The sequence below is a fragment of the Amblyomma maculatum genome, chromosome 4 (genome assembly GCF_055883805.1).
Source record: "Amblyomma maculatum isolate TAMU_Amacu chromosome 4, ASM5588380v1, whole genome shotgun sequence".
NCBI classification, from domain to species: Eukaryota; Metazoa; Arthropoda; class Arachnida; order Ixodida; family Ixodidae; genus Amblyomma; species Amblyomma maculatum.
The window spans coordinates 83,123,868-83,145,479 of record NC_139347.1 but is presented as its reverse complement, the minus strand read 5'-3'; the positions used below and the strand labels follow the sequence as shown (position 1 = coordinate 83,145,479).

At 47.4% G+C, this 21,612-nt stretch overlaps 1 protein-coding gene across 1 annotated transcript in view; it reads left to right on the top strand.

The window, feature by feature from the left end:
• The window catches only part of LOC146191534 (anoctamin-7-like), a 123,859-nt gene that overhangs the window by 73,964 nt on the left and 28,283 nt on the right, over nucleotides 1-21,612 (top strand). Inside the window, exons 7-13 of the mRNA XM_084599966.1 lie at nucleotides 414-467; nucleotides 1,284-1,378; nucleotides 5,948-6,159; nucleotides 7,489-7,641; nucleotides 17,625-17,661; nucleotides 18,559-18,668; nucleotides 19,993-20,144. Coding sequence (XP_084456092.1) covers nucleotides 414-467; nucleotides 1,284-1,378; nucleotides 5,948-6,159; nucleotides 7,489-7,641; nucleotides 17,625-17,661; nucleotides 18,559-18,668; nucleotides 19,993-20,144 — 813 coding nt within the window. The remainder of the gene's footprint in view (nucleotides 1-413; nucleotides 468-1,283; nucleotides 1,379-5,947; nucleotides 6,160-7,488; nucleotides 7,642-17,624; nucleotides 17,662-18,558; nucleotides 18,669-19,992; nucleotides 20,145-21,612) is intronic.

Sequence of the window (21,612 nt, the reverse complement as noted above, 5' to 3'; positions counted from 1 at the left end):
GAGCGGCCAATTCGGGTTTTTCATATGACATGGAAGGTATATAAGAATCGACCTTCCAGGCATTTAAACGGCGAGATAAACACGCTAATCCTATAGACCACGCAGGCACATTCGTATAGCTCGTTTAAAGCTGGACTTTATATCTACACCTGGTGGTCACTTACGGCCGGTAGGGGGTTAGCACAGCAGCTTGGGACTGCATGCTTACAAGGACGCGTTAGATATCAGAGGCGCAAATTACGGCATTGGTAATTAAAGAAGCAGAAACTATACGTGTACGAATAGAAACCGCAATGGAGCCACTACCGCTATTGCGTCATATCCTTAAAGGCAGAGCTTAGGAGTCCTCCATAATTTTTGCATCTGTATTCAAACTCATGCGCATATCAGTTGTCTTTCTGTTTTGACTGCAGAGTGACCAGCGACAAGGACGTGCTTAAGAACGACACCAACGCTGCAAATTACACGTGAGTCTGTAATTGCCTACTCCCTCCCAGTCTGCCTTTGTTAAAGTGTTCAAACCTGGAGCGATGTAGTGATGATTTCTTATAAAATAGTCGAACAGCAAATAGCGTTAGATGCTTGAGCGCTTATGCTCGTCTCCTCTAAGATGCAGAAATAATGTTAACCAATTCATTTTTTTCTATTATAGCTGATTATGCCAATAACCTTTCGAGTCCTCATTGAAAAAAATGAGTTGCCCGGAATGCGTAATTTGTCCTCACAGCTCGCCATCTGAAATTTCGCACAGACAGGCAACCGCTATAGACACCACTACACAGCAGGGCTGGTAGTGAGTCCAGTGCCCTTAGTTATTGTTAGATAATTAGAGGGAGAACAAGTAACCGAATGCCTGTTTCGAAAACAGATCACACAAATTGCCTCATATGTCACTTGGACACAGGGACCGTATCATCGCTCACTTCTGGACTTCATAAAATCAGCCAACATTTTTCAATCCATTTAATCATTTATTCATCCTTCATCTTATACCCTACTGATGCCCCGAGGCAATAAATATCGATTAAAAAAATTGCGACGTAAAGGAATAAAATACTCGCTTCATCAAAAAAAAAAAAAAATGCAACTGATAGACTCACACGCGCACTCTTCGTGGCCCGAACATTTCAAATTCGGTGCGTGCATTAGTGCACTCCCCCAGCGCAGCATCCGCACAACTACCAAGTGACGATTCGCGTTGTAGACACGTGTCAACATCCACACGCGAAGTACGGGGACCCGAGGTTAATGCGCCGGCACCAAATCTTCCATTTCCCTCGCAGAGACGTGAACGCAATCATCTACACCGTGGATGTCATCAAGGCCGCCGGGGACACTTTCCTCACGCCCTTCTTCGCTTTCACGGTGTGCCTCTGGGGTGAGTAGCCCAAGCAGCGGCATTATTTTTCCCACCTGCGCACAGTTCCGATGCACGTCAAGGCCATTGTTGATGTCGTGCATCGACCGGCTGTCATTGGCTCTCTAAGGGGCAAAACAATTACGGCGAGAAAGCGCCGTGCCACTCCTTGAAACGGTGCTGCTTCGATCCTGCCGCAAGCAACTTCGCTTGGAGGGCCACGTGTTTACTTAATGCCATGAGTGGTATGGCACTGAACGAACTGCGATAAAAAAACGAAGCTCCCAACGATGCTGTGGAAACGGTTAAATCTGCTTTTAAACATTAGAAATCTGTACAAGTTTCAAGAGGAGCCTTCGTGCTTGATTTTACTCTACACTGGCTTACACTTGCGTTTGGCACACGAAGCGGTTTTCGAAACTTCAGGTCTGCGACCTCAACTAAGGCTTTGCACTTGCTCAGCTGCGCCACTGAGCGGCAAGACGGGGGCGACCACCGTGTTGCCAGGTCACGTGACCGAGAGTGTCGATACAGACGTTCGTGGTACAGCGGAGTTTCTGCCGCGTACACGGCACACAATGCACGCGCGTGAGAAGTTAAGGTCGCTTTCGGGACGTGTGCAGTGATAACTTACGACAGCAAATATGCACCTCGACGTTGAAAGCACTCAAAAACGCGCCGCGAATATTTTATACCATTCCCGTGTTTACCGCGAGAAATCTTGACGCGGTTCTTGTGCTCGAGCGTGCGGGCTCTTCATTTGGCGAGGAAAATCGATGTCGCGAGCGCCCTCTGAGTTCGCTCTGGCATATGTCGCAATGCTGCGAGACTGTATATGCGCGTCACAGAATACGCTAGCCGTCGACGATCGATGACGCAGTTGTATGACAGTCATCATTAGGCTTCTGTGTCGTAATTCCGAAGCGTCGGATATTTTAAAAGGATGCAACACAACCCCCAAATTCCCGTTCTCCTCTTCCTGGCCCCGGATCTTCGGCGGGGCAGGTAACCGTCTATGACTTCCCGAACGAATGTCGTTCCTCCACTAGTTAGTAATTGAATTTGTACCATTTAAAACTTCGGTTCTATAATTCAAACTTGAGCGCTCCAATCAATATACAAAGCAACTCTCCGCTCCCTGAATCATGCGTTAATACGAAGAAAACAAAACGGTGAAAATTCCCCAGCAGCAAAGACAAACTTGAAATATCAGGTAGCACTGAGTCCACTCTGATAGTCTGTTAGCGAAAAATACACCCGCTTGGCGTGCAAGGTTACTCTCACACGCAGGATTACGGGCGCCTCGGCCACATGATCTCTCTTGTGGGCGCTATGACACCTGAAGCATGCAAAAACACAAAAATAAAAAATTACTAAGCATGGTGTGTTCAGAAAATTTCATGGCCCAGCTATCCCTGACAGCAGCGCCAAGGGGCAGCTTCCCAATATTTAACTTGTACAAATTTTATACTCTGACGCGGCATCTTTAAGCACGAACTTCGGCGTCTGCATTTGCATCAACACAAGGAAGAAATATCTGACAAATGGCACCTTGCGAAGCTTTTTCCGGTAAGGAACTACTATCAACGAATGGGGTTACAGAAGCTGTTGTTAACTGCGCAAGCACCTCAAGACATAATGGACGCGGTCGTTGTCATACAGCAATTCAATCGCAGTGTGTACGAGTAGAGTCTAGGGATCCCTCTAAATAATCTGAAAACTGCGAGGTCTGCCTAATACTATTGCTTGCATGACGCACATGAAGGAAATTAAGTAATATATTGACCAGAAAAAAAAAAAGAATGTTCGACGTTATGAAGCTCTCAGTTCGCATTAGTTTTCTGCAGATCCGCATTGGCTAAAGAACTCGGCTTTAATCTGCGCCTGGTCTATTATTTTGCGTCATTTTGTCCCTGGGCGGCAAGAGGTGAAGGAATTGTGTGATGTTTACGACGATCGGTGATCAGTATCTGAATGAACATAAGGAATAAAGAAAAGGCGTTGATGCCGCATTTAACCAAAGTTGCACACCTTTTAGTGTGCAACTTATGCATCAGACATTATACAATCATGAGGCATTATACATGAGACAACCCATAGTCACGCATGAAAGTACCCAGTGATGTTCGTACATGGGGGAAGTCAGAGAGCAGAAGGAACCAGAATGATCAGATGGTTTGGAAGGTAACGCGTAAACGTCACAAAATTAGTACGGGAAACCCTGCAAAATCGCGAGACAGATGAAATTACCTAAACTACAAGTTCTGATCGGATTTAGGCACTGCTACCATTTGCGTTACGAACGGGTGACGTTCAACTGCAACAAGCCAATAAAGACTAACCACATCGTAACGTTATTGAGAGGGCTTTATGTATACCTTGTGGGCGATTCCTCTGCCCGAGGGATGCGCACGACAAACACACAGTGGGCCGTATAACAAACATATTTAATCTCACAGGGATCTTGTCGTCCGGGTGGCTGCGGGTCGTTTCCGTGGAGAGCCGGGAGGGAAGCGGGAGCGACGAGCCAGGGACCAGGAAGCGCCAGGGACCAAGAAGAGCGCGAGGCGGCGGCGCGTGCCTTCTTTTATAGCCCCCTCGCGCGGGACCGGTTATCCCCGCGCGAGCGGGGAGAGGGAAACAGGCACGCGCGCAGGGAGCATTGGGAAGTGGCGCGGCCTTCGAAAGCGCGGCGCGCCACGAGCCCTACAACCTACTTCTCGATACTGCGCAGTACATATTTCTAATGCGCGCACTCCCGTTAAGGCTACATTGCTTAAGAAATAGGTAAAGTTTCAAATAGGATGAAGATGTAAGGAAAGAAAAACTAAAAAAAAAAAAAAAATTTTTCAGACGGGATGGAGATGTAAGAAAATAAAAGTAAAAAATAAGTACTCCATATAGTGTGCCAATCCAATTGGCCAGGGCATACACCGAGGTCCATCCAGTGTTGCCAGGTCATTCTTTATCCCGTAAGTTCTCAGTGTTTATCCTCAACAATGCCCACTTTAAACTCACCTGGGTAGCGTTTCCAATAGCGATACAAAGAATGGCATTTTTGGCCAGGACATGCGAAGCGGCGTTGTTTACAGTACAAAGAAAAAAAGAGAAAGAAAAAGAACTAGTGGATCTCTCGCTGCGAGAAGGGACCGAAAGGGTAGACGCTGTAAATACCGCACGATAGCCCTCGCTTCAGATTTTTTTGCGATCGATACTTTGCGGAATGAAGCCATGTCGAGCGGTCCGCGAAAGCTGCTTGGTGCCGAAGCCATAAATATAGGACGAAAGGACATCATGCGGCTACTGTGATATTGCTTTCAAGGACGCAGTTGCTGAAGAGGTCGCATGGATCTGCTTGCATGCTGTCGAGGTCCTCCAAACAAAACGTATGTGTGCAGTCGAATGACCTTCCTAGCAAAATATACTCAAAGCGAGATCTGTACCAAGTTGTGGACGATGTCGGTTTTGGGCACGCGCTGTAGTACAGGATACAGTGCAAAGAAAAATAGCAGGTCACGGACATTGGCATCATGCCAAACACATTTCGCCGCTTTATTTGCTCGCTGTCAATTTTTGCATTTTCTTTCGGGATCAGCACGAATGGCTCAGCGACGGTTAGTTTCAAGCACGGAGCAGTGCTTCTTATAAACAATTGAGGCCATGAATATGTAGGACGCCTTTTGCTTCATAGCCGTCCTTAATAGCGGGGAAGGTCTTCGAGGATTCGCATTTAAATCGCAGTGGCAAACCAGGCTTAACGGTGTGTTTTGTGTAGGGCCAGGGGCCGAGTTTTAATTGCATTAGAGCTAAAAAAATATGCTTTATCCTCGGTTAGTTTAGAAGCTGTACTTTTTCTACAAGCCCAAGAGGGGAACAAGCACATAGCAGAGATATTTGCCTCGACGCACGTAATTTATGTTGATTACTAGTTAACGAAATGGCGGTGAAATTAAATCTACTTTACGACAACAAGAGCTTTCAGTAAAGAAGAGGGCTAAGAGAAACCGAAGATCATGTTCCTGGGCCGGGGATAAATATTGGAGAAAAAGACAGCAAATAAGGTGGGAGGAAAAGGCGCAATGAGCTTTTAAGCTCTGCATGATATGCACTGTGCAGCACGTCGTTGCTCATTGATGCCTAGCATGGCAGTTCAGAGATCCTAGCGATAAATATCATGAACTATGAGATGAAAGCTGCTTCGAAGAATCGAGCTGCCGAACGCAGAAAAATTTCAGCGTTTATGTCTGGAAGTACATATCGCAATAATGTAACTACAGGTCCATACTCGAGCATCCCTGCCATATCACCCTATATTCAAAGCCATTAATTTGTGTGCGACAAATTAGTGCGGCAAGTACCAGGTTACTGCAATAGTGCAGACAAGCTTCGTCTGCACTTATCTGCTTCCTGAGACATTACCTACCCTTATTATAAGATACAGTCTCGTCGAAGTAATTTGGGTATACAAGAAACCGACTATAGAATACTCAGTGAGAATCTCGCAGCAACATGATTCTGCATGGACGTGTTTTTCAAGAAGCGCCGCATGGTGCGCTCAGTTTAATACTCTGGTATCGTGGGCGATCGCAGGCACGGTGTTCCTTGAGATCTGGAAGCGGCGCCAGGCGTCCCTGGCGCACCGTTGGAACGTGGACCACTTCTCGGTCGAGGAGCCCGAGATGCCGCAGTTCTACGGCACCGTGGCCGTGCGGGACCCCATCACGGGCGAGCTCATTTGGCACTATCCCATGTCGCACCGCATCGCCAAGTACTGCTGCTCGGTCGGATTCTTCGTCATGATGGTACGCCGACGGCAGCGACGCCTTTACACCAGCACGACAAAATGTATTGACCGGTCTCTCGATAACGCGGACAGCAGCAAGTGTTGTGCCGATGTTTCGGTAAACGTACCCACCAGTCACCATCGAGTTATTTAAACTCACAATATTTGCACTTTAGGTCTAGCTGAATAGTATCGAGAAAAAGACGGAGAGAGACGATAAGCTTGTCGGACAAATGTACGAGGGCCCCGACAAGAAACATACCGTATTTTGTTGCGGGTTGTTTCCAAATTCTTTCGTACGCTCCTTCACTATTGGTTGCTGCCCCCTTTAACGTCAAGGCTTACAGCGAGCACGGCTGTTTAGCAATGCTACTTTCTGTTGCTGAACGAAGGCAAATGGGGTCAGAAGGAGTCACGTTTGAAATGTGGCGCTTGCCCGACGTTTATGGGACAGAAAAGCTGACATCATCTTTTTTTTTTTTTTTTTTTTTTTTTTCAGTTCGCATGGCGTAAAAACGTGGCAGTTCATGAGCGCATCACGTTTTAGGAGATTAATAATAGTTACCAACAAAAAATTTTGGCACCCACTGGCAATGCGGTTTAGTTGTTAGCACGCGCGGCGAATAGAATGCCAACGTGGGAGAGAACATGTGGCAAATATCTAGAAATGTCAGGTAAAAAAAGTACTACTCTAAGGGATTTTAGAGACATTTGCGACATACTTAAGCGTCTCTTTTTTTTTTTTTTTCAGTTACATGGCCGCGTAAGGAGAGGTTGGGCCTTAGTAGACGCGTCGTTTACTCCTTTAACCCCTATTTAAAAAAAAAAAAAAAACACTTGCACACACGTCATAAGCTCGACAAAGCGTAACAATTTTTTTTTTTTCAAAACCTTCTGTAGTTTCATAGGCCAACTGCTGTGCACATGAGGAGAGCATGTTGCCGGGCTAGTTGGTGATCCATTAAGTAAAACATTTAGCGCAAAAAAAGAACACAAAGGACAAAGAAGAACACATAAGACGTTTGACGAGCGCTACATCCATTTTAGGTCACTCTGGTGTGTTCTGTTTTCTTAATTTTATTAAATTAAACGACACTTTCCGCTTGCCTTCTTTCATGTCAAGAACTATACACATTTATCTGAGATGTCATATATTCGTATGCTCTTTACGTAGTCTTCGACACGTTTACGTAACAAACGCCACTTCGTCTAAATCGAGCTAAAGATATTTCTTGTTCAGAAATATGAAATAATTCGAAGATAGAAAATTACGCAAGTGCGATGGATGAACCGACGGATTTGCGAGTACCGAGATATGTCTGCCCCGTCCTTTCTCTTTCTCTTCCAGTCCATCGTAGTACTGATTAGTGTGCTCGCCGTGACCCTGTATCAAGTGTACATGTACAATGCCTACTGCAACTCTGAGACAACCTGTGAGGTTGTACACGGCTCCATCGTCGCACCGATGCTCAACACCATCTCCATCATGGTTCTGGGAAAGGTACGACAGCTATAGATAAATAGGTTCACTGCACGAAATAACTTCAGTGAAACACGGAGAAGCTTGTAGTTTACCTTTCCATTTCCAAGAGTAGGGCCAATAATGAAGATGTATATTTTATGAAATTCTGAGGCGTTTGAAAAAAAGAAAGTATTTTTTTTTTTTGCAGAAAAAGTGACGATGAAAACAATGAAAAAAAAAAAAAAAGAGAAACGAATACGCACAGAGCTATTCAACAATAAATCTATTTTTCCCATTAAAACTGAAAGGAATATGGTGCATATATAATGGCGCCAAAAATACTGGTTAAATTAGGCAGTGGTCTATTTATACAACCGGCGTAAGCCGGTAGTCGGGCAGCGGCAGTGGCCGCTTTGCGCGGGCACTTCCTATGCTCTCGCTTCAACTCAGCCCTCCCGGTACGAACTTCGTCCACTGTTTTAAAGGTTCCGAAGCGCCGTTGTCGCTGCCCATGGAACAATGTAGCATCAGGAGAAACCCTCCGAGGAAAGTGCGGCGGAAATCACGTGGTATTTTTCAGCTCGGGAGGCCATTTTGTTCGGGCATCACTTTCGCAACAGCGTCGTAGTTGCTGTTTACGGACCGGGCGACAGCGTAGGCGGCGGCGCACCTCGAGAGGTGCCGAATATGTGTTCGAATGCTGCTCGAGAAACTATCATTGGTTGTGCTCACTAGCCGACGTTCATGCCGTTCTCAAGGCGGAATTCAGCGCAAATCTGCCTTATTTGTCACATTTATGAGTTTTGTGTATTGTGCACGAACTTGACGCGTTCGGCCACTGCGATCACGGCCTTCGCTCGGCTTCGCCGGCTCTGGAAACGGCCGCTGTTCACCATTGCCTTCGAGCTGTTCATTCACGAGGGTTCAATACATGCGCTGTCGAGCGATAATAATAATTGTTTCACAGGAAAGGAGGAGGAGGAGGAGGAAAAACTTTATTCAGTCCTATATTATTTGGCGGTTTTTGGACGTCTTCAGAGATGTCTGCTTGTTGTATCCACAAGAGTCTTCTCCGTCGACTTCGTCCACTTTTTACAATGGTCGGTTGCCCTCAGTCCAGGGCTCCGCTGGCTGCTGCCGCCCGTTGGGCTCGCTGTACCAGACCTTTCTGGTCTTCGCAGCGGTCGCTGGACAGCAGAGTCTCCCATTGCTCCGCACTCGGGTTTCGAATTTTGGGGACCACATCTATGTTTTGACATGCCCATGTGATGTGATACAGTGTTGGTTTTTCATAGCACCACGGACATCTGTCAGCGTATAAGGTAGGGTGCATTTTGTTTAGTATGTGTAGGTTTCGGTATGAACCCGTCTGTAATTGTCTCCATATGACAGTTTCCTCTCTGGTGAGAGAACTGTGCGGTGGGGGATATCGCATTCTTCTTCCTCTATAGTTTTCTAGTATGGCCGAGTATGCCTTGGGTGCTGGCAAAAGTTCCGCGGACCCGTCGGATGCTCGGAAAGTAGTGTATGCTCGAGCTATCCTGTCAGCCTCTTGGTTCCCTGCCACCCCCATGTGCCCCGGTACCCATATAATTTTGTGTCTGGTCTTGTTTTCTTCGTGGTTTTTAAATCTGTCGCTCGCTTCGAGGAGTATACGAAGCGCGTGACGACCAATCCTACCATTCATGAAATTTCGACAGGCTGTTTGAGAGTCCGTGAGTATCGTTAGCGACCGCCCAGCTCTATAGCCCTCCGCCACCGCTAGAGAAATGGCTACTTCCTCGGCCTCTGCTGCTGTGCAGTGTCGGATAGAGGCGCTGGTCACTTCGCGTAGAGACGAATTGACCACCGTGGCCACTGCAATTTTGTTCTGTCCTCCTCTCGAGGACGCGTCTGCATACACAGTCGTGTCTTCAGGAGCGTATGTTTTTTGAATAAAATTGGCCCTTGCTTCTCTTCTACCTTGGTGGAGGTTAGGGTCCATGTTTCTCGGGATTGGAGCTACCTTGAGGGACTTGCGAAGTTCGTCGGGGATCGTTACCGTCCTCGCTATTTCTCGCATCTGCTCACAGTATCCGAGTCTCTGTAAAAGCGCTCTTCCAGTCGTTGTCTGCAGCAGCCTGAGTTTTTGCGACTCAAGCTGCGCCTCGCGTAGTTCTTCGAATGTGTTTTGCAATCCAAGCGCCATGAGCTTTTCTGTAGACGTGTTGCGCGGTAATCGGAGCGCCGTCTTATACGCTTTGCGTAGCAGGGCATCAGCTTGTTGTATTTCACTCTTGTTGAGGCACTGGTAGGGCAGGCTGTACATAATTCGGCTCACTACCAGGTTTCTAACTAGTTTTAGTGTGTCCTCTTCGCGCATGCCATGCCGCCTGTTGGTGATGCGGGTGATCATGCGTGTCACTTGTAGCGTTGTAGTTTTGAGCATGGTAAAAGTGTGACTACTGCGTTGGTTCGATTGAACCCACATACCTAATATTCTTATTTTTGTCTTTTCAGGGATGGGCATTCCTTCCAGGTAGATGTTGAGTTTCAGGCTCTCACTGGTTGGGACGGTCCGGTTTTGTTTGCCTCTCCACACTCGAAGCAGTTCCGATTTCTCGGTCGAGCATGCGAGTCCTCTTTCTCCGAGATATTTCTGTACACAGGAGGCCGCTTCCTGTAGTTTTCCTTCCTTCTCCCCGAGGGAACCGGTGTTCGTCCAGACTGTTATGTCGTCTGCATACATGGCGTGCCTGATGCCTTCGATCTTCTCTAGTTTTCGTGCTAGACCTATCATAGCTATATTGAAGAGGATAGGTGAGATGACTGATCCTTGTGGTGTTCCTTTGTTTGGCGCGTGAATTTTGTTCGATCGAAGGTCTCCCATGCCGATGGTGGCAGTTCTATCTGACAGGAAGGCTTTGACGTACCCGTGGATTCTGCGTCCGCAGTTCAGGTCGTCTAGACCTGTAAGGATCGCTTCGTGACTGACGTTATCAAATGCTCCCTTGATGTCAAGGGCCATTATGACATTTTCACCTGTTCGGGGTACGTTGCGGAGCACATCTTCTTGTATTTGAAGCAGCACGTCCTGCGTCGAGAGTTTTGCTCTGAAGCCGAACATGGTATGGGGTACATGTTCATTATCTTCCATGAAATTTTGCAGTCTTTGCAGCACCACCCGCTCGTAAAGCTTGCCGAGGCACGACGTGAGCGATATGGGCCTGAGATTTTCAATTTGGAGCTGTTTGCCAGGTTTAGGTATCATAATTACTTCGGCGTGTTTCCACTCTTCGGGAACCGTCTCCGCCTCCCAGTGTTTGTTTAGAAAACTTACGAGCTCTTGTATGAGGTCGTCACTCAGGTTTCGGATCAGGGCATTGTCGATTCTGTCGGCTCTTGCTGCCGTGTTTCTGGTCGTATTCCTTATGGCCGCATAAACTTCTTCCACAGTTATTGGGCGGTCGAGTCTCTCGTTTTCGGCTCCGCGATAGTTTCCTTGGTATCGTGAGGGGTTGCGATCACCGAAACATTTTTTTCGTGCCTTCTCTAAAAGGTCGGTGTCCGAGCCCTTGAAGGAGTGGATGAATCTGTGGATGCTTTTATTGTTTTCTGATTTTGTTTTGGTCGGATCGATTAGTGCTCTTAGGAGATTCCAGGTTCTGGCCGTACCTAAGGTTCCCTTAAGCGAGTCGCTGAATTGTTCCCAATTTTGTCTCGCGAGTTGCGCTGCGTATTCTTCAGCTTTTGCCGTAACTTCTGCTATCTTTAGTTTTAGTTTCCTGTTGTGTTTTTGCTTCCGCCATCTTTTGGTGAGACAGCGTCTGGCTTCCCATAGTCGCAGAAGGTGCCCGTCTACTTCGGGCGTTGTTGTTGTTCGTCTTACACTTTTTGTGCATTTGTCTCGCGTTTCTGTCAACATGCCGCTCCAGTCTTCTAGTGATTGAATGCCGCCTTCAGATTTTTTGCAAGCCCCGCGGAACGCGTTCCAGTCCGTGAGTTTTGCTTGTCCGATCCGGCATCTTACCCTTTCCGATGCTATTCGCGTCCGGAGGATAAAATGATCGCTACCTAGGTTTTCCATCATGTTTTCCCACTGTGACTCCTTGCTCTTCCTTACGAACGTGAGGTCCGGGCAAGTGTCCGTGCTCACACTATTACCGATTCTCGTTGGGGTCGCGGGATCTGTGATTAGCTTACAGCCAAAATATTCGGCTACGTCCGCTAATGTTCTTCCCTTGATATCTTGTTTCCGGTATCCCCAACTCGTGTCCATGGCGTTGAAATCTCCCACGATAATGAGTGCATTTTCTTTGGCCAGCTTGTGCGCTCCGTGGAAGAGTTCGAAGAATTTGGCTTTTCTTTGTCTTGGCGGGCTGTACACGTTTAGTACGAATGTGCTCCTTTCCTTTCGCTTTTTCGGAATGATTTCGACAAGCGCGTGCTCGATGTCCGTGTCGGCGATGGTATCGTGCCTGATTGCGGTGATGGCTTTGATGACTAGAACGGCTGCTTTACCTCCGTTTTGGCTCTCGTAAACATCGTACCCCTGTAGAGAGGGCCTGGTTCCAGTCTCTTGGAGCGCAATCACATCGGGGGGTGTGAGCTGTGTGTTTATGTATTGTTTTAGTAGGGCCTGTTTTTTGCGGTAGCCTCTGCAGTTCCATTGCCAAATTTCTAAGTTTTCTTGGTCTTGCTGACGCGTCTTGGTCATGTTTACGTGTTCGTGCTATTGCCTTGTTCGACAGCGAACGCCGTTAACGCTGGACGGTTGTACGCTCTTTCCCTAATGTTTTCGTTATGTCTTTGTTTTCGAAAAGCACTTTTGATTTCTGAGATCTGCCCCTGAAATTGTGCTTGCATCTGTTGCATTTGAGATTGGATTTGCCGCATCATATCCTGCATCATCTGCTGCATCATCTGTTGCATTCGTGATTCAAGTTCTCCATTGTTGGATGCTTGTGGCTGTTTTGGAAAGGCTCTAGTGATTTCAAGCTCCCGCTGTTGTGCCTTTAGTGTTTTTGTTAGTTCCTCGACCTTGCGTTCGAGCTCATTTTGTTTGAGTCGAGCGAGTTCAAGCTCGCGTCTGAGTGCATCACTGCTCGCGTCTTTAGCTTCTTTGACAGGAATATTTTTGTTGTTTGTATTGTTTGTGTTACTATTTTCTACCGAGTGCGGATCAATGGTAGATGCCCAGCTTACCTTGCTGCCGCCTTTCTGGGAAAGCTTCGTTTTCTGCTTTTCTTCTTTGTTCCCCTCCTGTGAACCGGCCGGCGACAGAGGTGGGAAGGAATTGGACCTTGATCGGCTCCTTGAGGTCTCTCCTTCTGAGCTGAACCATCGCTTGCGTGGTCGCCCGCGTTGGCCACTGCGCCCTCTTTCCCCGCTGGGCTTTGGTCTTGCTTTTTTCAGTCTCTCGGGGCACTCTTTGGATCCGGTGCGATGTGCCTCACCGCATATTAGGCACTTGAGCTCACACACATGGTCTTTCGTCGGATTTTTATCTCCGCACAGTCCGCACACAATAATGTCCGGTGTGGGGCACACGTCGGAGCGGTGTCCTTGCTGGAAACAGACGTAGCACACTTGCCTCGTGGGGCGGTACTGGTAGCACGGTAGTTCACCTCCGTAGTATATTACGAATTTCGGCAAGATCGGGCCGTCGAACGTGATCACGGCGGTCTTGGATTTTCCAAGCATCCTTGCCTGGAGAATGGTTACTCCTTGAGTTCTGACTCGTAGGTGTGCTTTCAGCTCTTCGGGAGACGTACCTGGGTCAACACCGTGAATTACGCCGCGAAAGACGTCCTCCGGAGCTGCCACGTAAGCGTTGACCTCGTACGACTTTCCGGCGAACTTAAGGCGGGTAATGCGCCGCACCAGGTGAGCCGTTTCTTCATGTGGGGTGCTAACGATAATGATATTTGATCCTGTGCGAAGCCTTACAAGTATGTCCTCGTCCTTGCATTGTTGGCCGCACGCCATGATAACGGCGCGCGCTACTTGGTGTGTGGTGAGTGATTTCACCATGAGTCCTTTCTTGGGTCGAAAAATTATTTTGATGTCATTTTTGGGGAGTGGCGGCAGTCTTCGCCTAGGCCTCCTCTGCTCCACCTCTCCGGTCTTGTTGCAGCCGGTCGCATTACCCTGTGATTTTCGATCATGAGGTTGGGCGTCCGGGCCGGTTCCCGTGCCTTTCCGTTGTCCTTGTCTGTGAAGTTTTTTTTTCTGGCGCTTGGATTGAACAAGCTCCCAACTGGCATCGTTGTTGTACCCGACGCGCTCCGATGAGGAATCTGACGGCATTCCGTCTTCGCTTCCTGACTCGGCGTCTCCAAAGTCGTCTTCATCCATCCCTTGGAATTCGTCAAGGAGGGCATTTGGTGGTTGTGGCGACGCACTTGGGGCTTGGCTTGGCCCTGCCATATGGTCTCCCTTTGAAGAAGAGTCGGTGCTAGGCGCCGCCGTGGTCAATAAGCCTAGCGTCCCATTCTCTCCCGATGTCGTGCTGGGCGTCCCGTCAGGGTTAGCGGGCTGGCGCCCGCTTTGGAACTTTCAAGTCCGGTAAAGATCCGAAAAAATGGTCCTACCGCTTGAAATATGGCATCCAGGGGATCCAGCACTTGATGTCTTCCAGTTCCGAATGAAATCCGGTGGCGAAAAAGCGTTGGTCCGGTGAAATCGGTCAAAATTTGCGGAGCTGAAGTGACGCGTGTCCGCCTGCTTCAACCGCCATCCGACGCCTCTGTTCACAGGAAAGGAAAGGCGCAGTTACCGCCACACGGACAACTGAACCACGCCGTAAAGGAGAGGGAGGAAGGACGGCGGGAGTGAAAGTCGAAAGAGAGAAAGGGGTGCCGGTAGTAGAGAGATCTGGAGTAATTTCGACCACCTGGGGATCCCATCTGGAAGCACCCCTTTACCTCCTGCAATTCGCTTCAAACTTCAGTAAATGTTTCTCCCATCACCACGGTACACGAACGCCTCTTCGTTTCGCCTCCGTCGAAACGCAGCCACCGGCTGCCGAACGATCGTCATCGTTTAGTGAGGTTGTTTTGTGTATAAGCGCGAAGTGTGTGTGTGTGTGTGTGTGTGTGTGTGTGTGTGTGTGTGTGTGTGTGTGTGTGTGTGTGTGTGTGTGTGTGTGTGTGTGTGTGTGTGTGTGTGTGTGTGTGTGTGTGTGTGTGTGTGTGTGTGTGTGTGTGTGTGTGTGTGTGTGTGTGTGTGTGTGTGTGTGTGTGTGTGTGTGTGTGTGTGTGTGTGTGTGTGTGTGTGTGTGTGTGTGTGTGTGTGTGTGTGTGTGTGTGTGTGTGTGTGTGTGTGTGTGTGTGTGTGTGTGTGTGTGTGTGTGTGTGTGTGTGTGTGTGTGTGTGTGTGTGTGTGTGTGTGTGTGTGTGTGTGTGTGTGTGTGTGTGTGTGTGTGTGTGTGTGTGTGTGTGTGTGTGTGTGTGTGTGTGTGTGTGTGTGTGTGTGTGTGTGTGTGTGTGTGTGTGTGTGTGTGTGTGTGTGTGTGTGTGTGTGTGTGTGTGTGTGTGTGTGTGTGTGTGTGTGTGTGTGTGTGTGTGTGTGTGTGTGTGTGTGTGTGTGTGTGTGTGTGTGTGTGTGTGTGTGTGTGTGTGTGTGTGTGTGTGTGTGTGTGTGTGTGTGTGTGTGTGTGTGTGTGTGTGTGTGTGTGTGTGTGTGTGTGTGTGTGTGTGTGTGTGTGTGTGTGTGTGTGTGTGTGTGTGTGTGTGTGTGTGTGTGTGTGTGTGTGTGTGTGTGTGTGTGTGTGTGTGTGTGTGTGTGTGTGTGTGTGTGTGTGTGTGTGTGTGTGTGTGTGTGTGTGTGTGTGTGTGTGTGTGTGTGTGTGTGTGTGTGTGTGTGTGTGTGTGTGTGTGTGTGTGTGTGTGTGTGTGTGTGTGTGTGTGTGTGTGTGTGTGTGTGTGTGTGTGTGTGTGTGTGTGTGTGTGTGTGTGTGTGTGTGTGTGTGTGTGTGTGTGTGTGTGTGTGTGTGTGTGTGTGTGTGTGTGTGTGTGTGTGTGTGTGTGTGTGTGTGTGTGTGTGTGTGTGTGTGTGTGTGTGTGTGTGTGTGTGTGTGTGTGTGTGTGTGTGTGTGTTAGGTTGTACCCGCAACGCTCCAGCGATCAGGCAACGGTTATAAGTACCAGTTTTTGTCTTTCGACGATTCAGTCACCAGCTTTCTGCGGTGAAACTATCGAAGTAACTTCTTGATTTTTTATTATTATTGCATACCGTATTGAGCTTTAACAACTTTTAATGGGCGATTAACTTGAGATACAATAAACAGGATGTGAGCACTCCATCAAATTTCGCTAATAAGGAAGTGCAGGCAAAGGAAACGGCGGACACCGCATACCGTAGCGAGCTACCGCAGGAATTATAAGCGAAGGTTCCACCCAGCGCTTAACCACAGTTGCGGTAGGCGGCTTAGGCGGATGCTAAATTATGGCCAAAACTCGGCTGCACCATTCGAACAAGAGAGAAAGGACAACGCAGTACAAGGCATCAAATGGAAGCAGCCCATGTTTCCCGATTATGCGAAGCTCGTCCAAATAGCATGGAGCCGAACTTATTTCCGGCTTCGTAAAACGTGGCGTGAAGGTCCCTCCTCTTAACTTTTCCTTCCTCCATGACGCCGCCGCCGAGCTCATCGCCCATCGTACCTCGGTTTCACTAAGCGGCCAATGGGCTTCTCGCTGCGAAAAACAACTTAAGTGGTTTTGTCTACGTCGACGTCGAACCTTTCGAGCGCGACGCCCGGGTGTCCTCCGCGTCACCTATAGCACTGTGGCATATCATCTGCTGCGAAATCAACGCCCGCTGGTTTCCACGGATGGAATCTTGACTCAGCTCACTCTCAAGCGCTATAGCTTTCAAATTGCTCTTACTTACCTGGATGATAAAGACATTTAGACACAAAGCTAGGAGCGGGAGAGCAAGAGTCGGCGGCCGTAAAATCCTCAAGGTATTCGTGTCAGCGATAACATCCCTCCGGAGCCCAGCGCGTTACCATAGCGACAGAGAAGATAAAAAAGAAAGGCGCTGCCCTTACGTTTATTTTTTTTTTCTTTCTTTCTCCCAGTGGCTGCACAACTAGATTTTCTCGCTGTATTTTTTGCTTTCTTACTGAAACCTCCACTCCTCTCCATGATATTAGCTCTCTTTCCTGGCCATCTCGATCGCTAGTCTCGGACGGACTTCACCCACGCGATGGCTCAGGTGTGGCCCATTTGACGGCTCACGCCGTAAATGTCACCGCGGAGCTTCCAAGCTCAAAAATCTACGCATTGTTTCACGCCAAGGCGCTTCTGAGCCGCTGCATCAACCTGTGTCTGATTAATTCCGTCTAGACAGGCCCACGCTTCTTTTCTGCATCGAAGAAAAGCACGGTCTCCACTGTGGGCATGTTGCGTTGATTGCTGTGCACCTTTGTAAAATTGGGCCAGTTCAGTTTCGTGCATCGGCCACAGGATATTGGGTAACGGGAATCAGGATGGTGGTTGCAGAAGATTTCTTGCCACACGTTAATTCTTTTTTTTTTCCAAATTTGCGGCAGCCTATTAATCATATTGAAAACCTGGAACACTTACGCCACTGTGCGGTACTGTGAATAGATCCCAGCGACGTTTAGATGTTTCGAAACGTGAAAAAGCATCGCATGTCGTTTGAAATGACCATCACCGATGTTGTGCGACGGGATCGCACTAGCACGATTTGACAGCGAAACCAGAGCGCATGGTCAAGAACGAGTCATATTGAAGAAAAGAACATTAAGTCAGAAAACCTTTTTCCAAGATCAACCTTATTGAAGAAAAAAAAGTTAATTTCTGCCTTTATTTTCAGTTTTTTTGACCGCGTACATCTCAATCTGGTCAGGACAGGAAAGTGGTTGTGTGTGTGAGGGCAGCTGTGGACTATGAAATCCAGAGATGTGCAGTATACATTTGATTATGAACATCTTGCCTTCATGTAAAATTTTGTACATCTGCTTAAAAGCAATGTTTTGCTGAAGTTCTTTACATTTTTTTTTATTTCTCCAGATTTATTCATATGCTGCAGTCAAGCTGACAGACTGGGGTAAGTATACTTCCCCAATTGAAGTGTGTGGCTTAAAATATATTACAACGCTGGCCTGAAAACTTGAACCTGAAAAGTTGATACCCTTGAATGCTAGAAATTAAAGCCTAAAGTATATGAAAACACATCAGCTTCTTTTTTTTCGTTTAAGAGAGCAGACTACCTCAGCGTGAGCATTAAAGGACAATAGACACCAAATTTTGGTGGCATTTTTCTTCATGTTAATGATGCTTAAGTCATTGCTGTATATACATCCGCACGCAGTTTTCGCCTACGACCGCTAAATAATTTGAATTGAATTTTCTTTTCTCACCAGTTTCGGTTTCGACTGCCGAGAGTTAGCTGTGACGTCACAATCAAGTCTTGATGCGCGGCATGATAAAACAGCGATATAATCGGTCATTCTTCCCTTTAGTGATTTCTGTTCTTGAAGCAGGCTGGCTGGCTTTATCATTGTAGTGAATTCAAATGACCCAGCAATGATTATATCGCTATATTTTCATCCCTAACGTGACCTAGACTTGACTGTGACGTCACAGCCATCGCTCGGCTGTTTAAACCGAAACTGGTGAGAAAAGAAATACGGTTATAAATTATTCAGTAGTCGTAGGCGAATGTGACGTGGTGATCCGTGTACAGTAATGTCCTAGGCGTGATTATAAACGATAAAACACGAACCCCAAAATAAGGTGTCTATAGTCCTTTAATCTCTAGTATTGGGCAGCAGCATCTTCCCTGTGAGAATAAATGGATAACAATGGTATCGAAATTAAGCACTCAGCCACTCAAAAATGCAGGTTCTTTACTGTTATTTAGAAAGCGCCTTCAGTCCCCTACCAATTCGAACAGCGTTTTCACTGAATTAAATTCGTCATTCAAATCATTTCTTTTTCGCAGAAAACCACAGAACAAGGAGTATGTACAATGACGCCTTAGTAATCAAGCTTTTCGCCTTCCAATTCACCAACACGTACGCATCTCTCTTCTACACTGCCTTCTTCAGGGAGGTAAGTCTTGGGAAGCGCCCTCACTAGTGACGCACGCACTATATCACGTCTAGCTGCAAGAACTGTCGTTTTACAACGCTTGCGTTCAGAGTAGACGACTCGAAAACACCTTATGCACCTTAGAGATCACCACACCTGTGCATGAAGGAAACCCACTAATGTATGGCCTCTCCAGCAACTGACATCGCGGTGTGCAGCGGCTAGTGGAAATGTATGAACCGGCGCTCGCTGGAAAATAGCTCTGCACTTACTAAACTAAGCAGACCCTTGAATCGCTTAACCAACGCGACGAATAAGAAAAATGAGGGGGGGGGGGGGGGGGGGTGCAGGATAAGCACCGTGTCTAAGGACATGCGCACTCGCAGTTTGGCTAGTATAGTGGCCAGGCTATGGAGATTTTCACGTACCTTGAAGATTCAAAACATCAATGCACGGAAGCTCAATGAAACGAACGACATATTGTTTCCCACCGTGTGGCGCTCTTCAATGTATATTTAGTACCACCTAAATAGATAATCAACTAAGAATGAGCTCGTATTTAAAGTTTCGTAGTGACGTATTTTTCATATCTTGAAGGCGCTTTTTTAAATGAAGGAAAAAGAACCATACAGAAGGCACGTTAGTGAAAAACAATAAATCTGTTGTTTTTTGACCATCTCTACAGGCTAACAAAACACGTTTGACCCTAAATCGAATGTTCAAATATTGAATAATAGGTGTTAGTTAGCTAGCTACAGACGCGGAATATAAAAAGGTACTGTTAGGAGCATCGCGTGACGGTAAACAATGTGTCGTTGGTTTCTGTGTTAAAGGATCCTGCACTGTGCGCAGCCGTTTTCACGCAAAAATATAAGTAGGTTGTTTGGGGGCTGAGGTCCAGCAGAAGAAAATCACAGTACATACCTTCTGTCATGCTCACAGCATTTCAATTTCCTGCCTCCATCAACATTAGTTAGTTTGGGCAGTATAAAATAAATTGCCCTGCCCGCAACGTATCCTCCATCGACAGACGGATCACTTTGTTAGCGCTAGCAGGAAACTAAAAGTGAAAAACGAAAAACGAGGCACGTAGGGTATCAGACCAGCCAGACCGCAGTACGAAGCAACACGTTTCACCATGGTGGAGTTAATAACGCATTTGAGCCGACTATTTCACGTGTCTTATTCCATGTACACCTCAAAACTTCCAATCACAAGACAAGTGATGGACTCTACGAACAATGTCACACATATAGACATCAAGGATGCTGCAGATACCAAGCTGTCGAATATGCTGGTCTTCTGAGGCTTTACTTTCTTCTTCTTCTAATTATTCTTGGCGCAGGGTCGGTCCGGGTTGTTCGGGCTGGGCGACCAGTTCAAGGACCGGTGCGGCCACCCGGGCCGGGACACGTGCATGTCCCTGCTCTCCCTGCAACTGCTCATCCTCATGATCGTCAAGCCCTTTCCCAAGTTCTGCTATGACGTCATCTGGCCGTAAGCATATGCGCGCGATGACCCCCGCCGCTCGATGTCAGCCACGCCCACATCCCTGCACAACATCGAGTCACATGCGTAGGGGCGTTCACTTTCTGGACGGTAAAAAAAGAAGGCTTGCAGTTTTGGCGTAACGAGTTATAACGAAACGTGCGTTATTGGGCAAAAATGGTCACGCAAAGGGGTTAACTTGCCAGCCGTATTTGGTTGCTATGACTTATGGCATCAGACCAAAAGATCTCGAAATCTGATTACAAGGCTTCTGATTGCTTTACACAGAGCTTGAGGGATGGCAAGTTTGCTCCGCTGAGGATATAACCCTGCGCCTTAATTACTTTTGACAAAGACGATATTACGATTTTTTACTGCGGCCTTTTCAGCGTCCAATATAATGCCTCGCACTGGCAACTTGCAATACATTTTCAATAAAATAAGTGCACTCATTGCAGCTGTCAGCACCAGTTGACTGACTCGTAGCTAACATTAAGAAATCGAATTAACCTTGGCGTAAGCGGCAGGTCTTTTTTTTTTTTTTAAGGTACGCTGAGAGCCGTGCCAGAAAAATGCAGCGTCCCAGCAATCTAAAAAGGCATGTTCGACAATTTCTGGCTTTCCACATATATAATTTGTACCCCATCAGACTCTAGTCTCGAACCAGACGGGAGTGAAACGTTGGTTGCTAGCGCGTATAGTTCGAAACTGGCCAGTTACGTTAACTCGGCTGTAAATTTTTAAACCTTCATTTTTTTTTTTTTTTTCCGAGCTTGGCCAACTTTTCAATACCATCAGCGAAATTCAACAGTCTTCTTGGAGATTGATGGCATTTAAAACGAGCTTGAAATATTTTTAGGGCTTCGAGCACGCCATCGGACTGCGAAGCCACTATATACGGCTATGAAACACATAGACAGATGGATTTATTGAAAGGAAAAGCAGAGAGGTTGGCCGGAATAATTCAAATCTGGCCTGCTACTCTGCACTGGGGAAGGGAAGGGGAGAAGAAAGAAGATCGTGATGGGTGACGATGTGGGAGAAGGCATATGAAATATATATACAGGCACAGTAGCTTGCCTCACAAGCGCGAATCAAGCCCGCTGGCGCACAAAAAAACGGCAAAGAGCACGCACTGCCTGGACACCCTTCCCCTTGTCCTGCCATGCGCCCAGCAGCAGTTCCTCCGACAAAGGCCTCTTGTCCAAACGCTTCAAGGAAGCGGCTAGCACATTTCTTTCGCCCACATACACTGGGCACACCAATAATATATGGTCCACAGTCTCTGGGATGCCACAAGTTGAACATTCCGGCGAGGCCACCTGTCCAATTAAATGCAAGTACATGCGCGTGAAAGCCACGTTTAAACGAAGTCTATGTAGCAAGCATGCCTGATGACGCGGAATATCACGCGGAACATAAAATTTCAATGTTCGATCGAGCCTTTTTAGACGAATGTGTCGGTCTTCTGGCTGAG